The sequence below is a fragment of the Myripristis murdjan genome, chromosome 19 (assembly GCF_902150065.1).
Source record: "Myripristis murdjan chromosome 19, fMyrMur1.1, whole genome shotgun sequence".
Classification (NCBI taxonomy): Eukaryota; Metazoa; Chordata; class Actinopteri; order Holocentriformes; family Holocentridae; genus Myripristis; species Myripristis murdjan.
Genome location: NC_043998.1, coordinates 1,437,267 through 1,444,121, shown reverse-complemented (window position 1 = coordinate 1,444,121; position 6,855 = coordinate 1,437,267). Strand labels below are relative to the sequence as shown.

The following is a 6,855-nucleotide window of genomic DNA, read 5'->3' as shown; positions in this document are numbered from 1 at the left end:
CTGCTTACTTTTCCTATTAGTCACTGAATTGATTAAAACGCACACGTCTCTGTAAAAAATCCACAATTCAAAAGTGCTTTATTGGCATGATATCATATATAGGATAAGAAATCACTACATATGTATATCCAGAATCACAGCATGTACAGGTATAAAAAATTATTACAATGGATGTGTTGTTGCATGTTAATGCAAACATGTACAAATCAGTACATGTATATATATAATAACTGATTATTATATATAAATGTATAATAATCAGTTCATACACCAATATGTAAATATTTATATGCATTGATGTATACAAGAAATCAGTTCGCACATGCATAGACTCTAGCATCACATCAAAGTTGCTAAAAAAGTGAGGATTACATGTGTGTAATTACAATGTTTGTGATGTCCTGTATGTAATTACAAATGTGCAGTCTCATGTTTTTCCTCTGTATGTGCTGCTACCATCGACCAGAGTTCCTCTTTGTTTGTTATTTTTAAGTTTTCTTGCATTGTTTTTTGGACAAGTTGAAGTTTATTTAAAGTTGCATTCATCTACTGTTACATTCTCAAAGGGCTTTACACACCACCCCAACTAATATATTAATCAAAATTATAATACATTTCCTGCTGAATGACACATTAATTAATCTACTAATTATTTTGGCAATACAATAAAAACTCAAACACTGAGGTTGCAATCACATCTGTTGTTTTTATTATTATTATTATTTATTATTTATTTATCATCCTGTAAACACCTAACAAATACAGCAAAGTAAAATTTGAACACATACAAATGTGAAAAACACCATAGAATAGGATTTATCAATATAAGTTAAATAAGTTAAAGTTAAGTTATACATTAAACTAATCATAAGTTAAGTTATGCATGGGAACAGGCAACTGTAACGGTACATGAGTGTGATGGTGTGTGTCTTCACTCTTTGGCATCGGTAACTCCTCCAGCAGTGATAGCAAAAGTGGCCTCGTTCTCAGGCATGTCGGGACTGGAGGAAATCACAAAAAAGAGAATTCAATACAGGTACAAGAATAACAAACCTTTGTGAATACTGAATAAGGGATGAGCTGCATTTGAAAGCATCCTGTGGCATGAAAAAGTCCCGTTGTACCTGATGGGCTGCCAGTGTATGTCAGATGTAAACTTCTTAACTTTTCCATGACTTCCTAGGGCTAAACTGCTGACTTTCCATTATTTAAATAATCATAACATAATGTTTTTTCTTGAGCAAAATGTTTAACACATTTCAGATTCATAAGTATTTTTAAAGTTTATTACTGTTTGATGTTATGGGGGAAGTGAAGAAAACATGAATGGAAAATAACTAACACATTTAGTGACAAAGTGTTATTTTTCAATTAAGCCATAGAGTTTTCAAAACCCGATGATGACAAAGAACCAGTTTGAATCGAAACTTAAAATTTGTGGCTCAGAGCAGAGTGTGCAGGTGTAACTTTCTCCCATGACAAACCTTCACAACTTTGCATAATTTCCATGACCCATGGGAACTCGGTACCTGTCAAATATCTTTGCAATTCTCATTTCCCCACGGCCCTTTCTCAGGCTGATCCGTGTGGTGGAGGCGTGGGCCAGGATGTGTCCTCCAATCGGCTTCTTGGGATCGGCTTGAAACCTGAAAGGAAAGAAAAAAAAAATCCCACCAAAGCATCCAACGATTCCAAAAACATCAGCAGTCGTGCAGAAGTCCAGGCACAAAACCCATCCTGTTCTTCATGTCTTACGTCATTCCTGCACCAGGATCAGCCGTCATCTGGTTGGTGACAAACACCGCTACGTTGTACTCTGAGGAAAACAAATCAGAGCCAAACACATACTGCACATATCAGCCAAATCACTAAAAAATCACCATCACAGGGATCAATACCTCGTGTTACTGTGATCATGAGACATAAAGACGAGAGCAGTCCATAAATAACAGTATTAACATCTGTGCGCATTCCAGATTGAGAACAGGATGTCAAATGAGAAATTCCCTGATGTTTCCATCAACTTAAATGTTGAATTTCCATTACCTACATCATCGTGATATAGCCTAAGTTGTTTTTTCCCTTGACAAACATTTTAAACAAACTTCAGATTCAAAAGTCTTATCAAAACTCATGATTCTGTTACTTCTGCATTCAGTGAATAATTATATATAGATTTTTTTTTTTTTTTTTTTTTTTACAGTGAGACCGACAAAACTCCATGACATTCCATGACTTATTCCAGGATTTTTTTCTTATTTTAAGTCCCCAATTCTCACAATATGGAGCAGAAATTTTAAAGTTCCATGACTTTCCATAAATTTAATGGCCTGTGAGAACAACATGAGGGAGGCAGGGCTAATCAGACATTAGGATGTGGCTCATGTCACATAAATACACACTGAGAAGCCCCAACGGCTCAGACCTTCAGAGATCTTCTGGAGCCTAGAGAGCATCTGGGCCAGTTTCTGCTGCCGCTCGGCCAGCTCCCCTCGGCCGGAGAAGTCCACTCTGAACAGAGCCATGATGGAGTCGATGATCTGACGGGACAGAGGAGGCACGGACACGACAAACACTGAGTGGCTAAGAATGGTGGCTAAGAAGCAGCAGGTCATCCCTGAAAGTTGAAGTGTTACCGCTGTTATCATACAAACTCTTATGAGGAGAAACTCTAAAGTGTGAGCTCCAGTCTCTTCACTGGATGCAACAGAGGAGATAAAGGGAAAAAAAAACAAAAGATGTTAAATAATGTTCGTTTTTTTTTTTTGTTTTTTTTTTTTATAGTTTCCATTTTCATATACCAACAGTTTGAAGACTCCTCCTTCCTCGTGGAATTTGGCTGCTACAAAATCCAGCAGCTCCATCTGGTGTTCACCTGGAGGAAGAACAGAAACCTCCTAATAAAAGCTTTTAAGTTCAACTAAGAGTGGAATAATGAAGAAAACTGTGCTCATATTGGGAGACTTTGTTCACTATACTCTAACCACTAATGACACTATCTTTCTTCACATTATCACAGTTTTCCAGTCTAAATGAACTCAAAATCCGCACTGGTGTAGGCCCGAGCGTAGAGCACGTTGTCCAGGACGGCGTCTTGGTCGACATTAAACCTTTCGGCGATGTCTCTCAGCCTGTCTGGGCGGCTGGAACCACACAAATAAAAGTTGAGGACAACATGGAGTAATAATAACAGATAGTAAACATACTGTTAAACACATAAACTGTCATTATGTGGTTTCATCATGGCATATACCGCAAAAACTGTGAGCAATAACTGTCATCAACTGGATTTAAAAATTAGCCTGTGATGAGATGCTCCTATATGGTTCAAAACATAGAGCATGGCACAAGCTAAAGCCACGACTAATAAAAATACATTCATTCATGATATTACGATGCATTTGAGATAAAAGCATCCAGTGAAGGGAAACATCAAATGGTCGCATTTCCCTTTAGGATACAAGGTGTTCTCTGTGTCGATGAAGATGACTTTCCCTCCTGAGTAGCCATTCTCGCCAGGAAGCTGAGCTGTGACTGGACAACAGAGACACAATCAATTTATCTGATTCATACAGTCAATGTTTTACAACGGTTAAAAAAAAAAAGCATTCTTCCTTCTTTCACTCACCACAAAGTGTGTGAGAAATCTGTGTTTTCCCCGTGCGGAACTCTGCAGGATGAAATAAAGTTTTGAATCAGTGCTGCAAAAAGTTATCTGAAAGGTCTGATAAAACATGAGAACAGAAGGACATTATGGCACGGTATCTCCTCACCTCCAAAGGCCTCTGTGATGGCCATACTCTCTACTCCTCCACCCAGCAGTTTACTGCAGACAGAAAATTATGATGTAACAACTTTTATACCCCTCAGGAATATTTAGAGTGATGCACAATCAGAAAAATAAGCTTTTATCCACCGGCCACAGTGTTAATACCAACATTTACCAGCAGCTTGTAATATTGTACAAAATACCAGCTTTTACGAATAAAACTAAAGCTGCATATGTTTTTGTATGTGCCAGTGTATCTGGTAGAGTCTGGGATGGAACTAATTAATCCCATTTATTCTGGTCACTGTGATTCAGTAGCATTGTTTGGTGGACTTTCATACTTTCATTTCATGTGCACTTCACTTTGAAATTTTCAGATATCCTAATTAGTCAAGTTTGAACTTGGCACTCTCATCCTTTTAACAGAGCGTTAAAGATCACATTCATGTTTTCTTTTCTAAACAGTAACTTATGTTAACTTACTTAGATTTTTTCACCAGTATTATTACCTATTCTAAAATCAAATACCAGAAAAGTAACAGTACTTCTACCAGAGTACAACACTGGGTGGAGTCGACAAATTTTCTAGTGGCAGCTACAGTTTACCAGCAGGTCTCTGGCAGAAATTTCCCATCCACCATACATGTAATTACAATTAAAAATGAAAGGTTATAATTATATACACAGTACATTCGACAAACAGTGTCAAATCTGATTCTGCAGTTAATTATTATCAACATCAGAGTCAGTCTTAACTCAAACTCCAGGCTCCCGGTGGTGATGTGGAACACCTGCCTCCTCTTTGTGCTGTACTCGAAGGCTGTCTGGAAACCATTGGTCTACAATGTAAGGAGGCAGAATCTAACACATCAAACCGCCTTTACATTATAAATTATTCATATGATTTTTCCAAAGAAATTCGGCTCCAAGGCCATGATGAGAGAGGATTACAGCAAGAGAAAGAATAACAGGGAGTTCACACCGGTAAAAGCTCCTCTCACCAGCATTTTCCCGGCAGCCTCTTTGATCTTTTCCACCTTTGCCTCGGACAGGCCTTTGATGTTGCACATCGCCCTGCGAGTGGTCATCTGGATGCCCTTCACTGTGCAGATACCCACTGACTTCAGCTTTTTGATGTCTGCCATGTTCTGCGGATGTAGAGGGAGGAAAACATGAGAGCAGACTCACATATAGTAAGATAGAAGAGAACAAAGAGAAAGAGAAATACACGATACACAGATACACTGCTCTCACAATGCCGTGTTTCTGCAGGGCGTCAATGTCTTGGAAGAAGAACTCCTGCTGAGAAGAGAAAGAGAAAAAGGCAGCGAAGCACATGAGCAATTTTTTAAAAGCAGATTCAAGCCTTTAGTTGACATATAGCACCAAAAGCGTTCATCTGAGGGTCTTTCATTGTCAATGTACTGTTGATTATTTGTAGGTGTAGTTGGTGAAGGTCATTGTTGACTCTGAGATAAAGCCCTCTCCAAAATAATTCCCCATAGTGTTGAAATTTAATAATAACTACTATTTATATATCTTCAGTGATGACACATGGACAGTTCACTCATTGCACTTGTGATTACACTTGCCTAGGTGAAGAACTAAGGCCTGATGATGGTCAGACTAGTGCGGACTAGAAAGACCGATGCGTACGAACTGATGAAGCCCCTTGGATAAGAGGCGAAACGTCTTCCTAAGACAAATACAAGTCCAGTTGCCTACGATTCAATTTGCCCAAAGAGCCTGATGATTCATTCACCTTTACTGTATTTACATTTTGAGGACAGTGTCTTTAGGCAATTGAGATTGCTACCTTAAGGTTAGCACAAAATTAACATAACATGAAGGTTTAATTCTCACATCATCGTCCTGGTAAGCAGCAGCATCTTCCACCACCTGATCCTCTGAAGCCTTCATTCTGAATAAATTGGCAAAAAAAATAGATATATATTTGGTGGCTCTTATAGCATTAATCAGCGAGTATATTAGCTTGATGACAACCACTTAGCTTATATGTGGTGCGCTAGCTAACTGTTTACCTTTAACAACTTAAATAACTTTTAATTGTTATATTCTGGACTATCAGCCTGAGTTGCCAAAAGTAGTAAAGCGTCACGTAAAAATATATTCAACTAACAAAATACCAGAATTGTGAGCTAATAGCAGGAGAAAAAAAATGTTATGTGAATTAGCTGAGTGATGTTTGCGTCTATCTGGCGGGAATTCCTCACAAAGCCTCATGCTGCCTTCAAGGTCGTCGGAAATCTTATGCACACAAATTATCCAATACAAAGGTAAGTATTGTTGCCTGATTTATTTTTAGTTTAACGCACTTATAGCACAACACATAGTGAGTAACAGGAACAGAAAAGCAGGAATATTCTCTGAAGCCCAAGTTGTAATATTATTTATATGGTTGTCATGTCAGCAACCAAGACTAAGTAAGAAAAAAAGTATTTTTGTATCTTATTTGTCTTTCCATGTAAACAATTATTCATTAGCTCTTTAAGTTTTAGTAATTACACATACAGTACAAGGTATGGTTAACAAATTAATTAAATTACCAGTAGCTACATCAACAAATTGAGTTTTTCTCCGTCACAATGCACGTTTTTTTAATTTTTTACCTCTTCATCCTGCCACTTGATTTTTAAAATTCACTGACACCCACCTAAAAATGTGTTAAAGAGTCTCTTTCTCATACTTACATGCACAAGCCCTATTTTCAATTTTCAAACTCAAAGTAGGAGCTTATAAGTAGTTTAATGCAGCATGTGACTTAAGGTTTTCTGGCCAGCCCAAGTTGCCGTGATGTTGGCAAAAGTCCCAGCTGAACAAAGCACATACGATTTCTAAAAATGAAACATTACACACCAACAAACTACTTCTTGTACCAGCTAAATTGGCTTAGACTCCAAACCGATACAACAAAAAAAAAATCTAAATCCAGAAGAAGCACTTGAAGGCAACATTAAATTTCATGCTGTTAAATTAGTTTTTTGGTGTGAAATCAGTTCTGGCCCTTCTTAAAAGACGCACATCATCTCTAATGGATTTTTGGTGAAATACCATAGTAATTTATT

At 37.6% G+C, this 6,855-nt stretch overlaps 1 protein-coding gene across 2 annotated transcripts; it reads right to left on the bottom strand.

Annotated features, from left to right (window-relative positions):
- Nucleotides 1-693: 693 nt before the first annotated feature.
- Nucleotides 694-5,995, bottom strand: dmc1 (DNA meiotic recombinase 1). Of its 2 annotated transcripts, none has more exons than XM_030077950.1 (14): nt 5,812-5,995; nt 5,633-5,690; nt 5,024-5,071; nt 4,771-4,917; nt 4,526-4,608; nt 3,774-3,826; nt 3,629-3,670; nt 3,462-3,534; nt 3,052-3,143; nt 2,802-2,875; nt 2,426-2,540; nt 1,756-1,816; nt 1,530-1,646; nt 694-1,001 (listed from the first exon to the last, which is right to left on the bottom strand). In XM_030077950.1, the coding sequence occupies exons 2-14, from the start codon at nt 5,687-5,689 to the stop codon at nt 932-934; spliced, it is 1,032 nt and encodes a 343-aa protein (XP_029933810.1). In that variant the 5' UTR covers nt 5,690; nt 5,812-5,995; the 3' UTR covers nt 694-931. The 2 variants fall into 2 exon arrangements, with proteins under 2 accessions (XP_029933810.1, XP_029933811.1); XM_030077951.1 differs by having other exon boundaries at nt 5,024-5,068.
- Between the last annotated feature and the right edge of the window lie 860 nt (nt 5,996-6,855).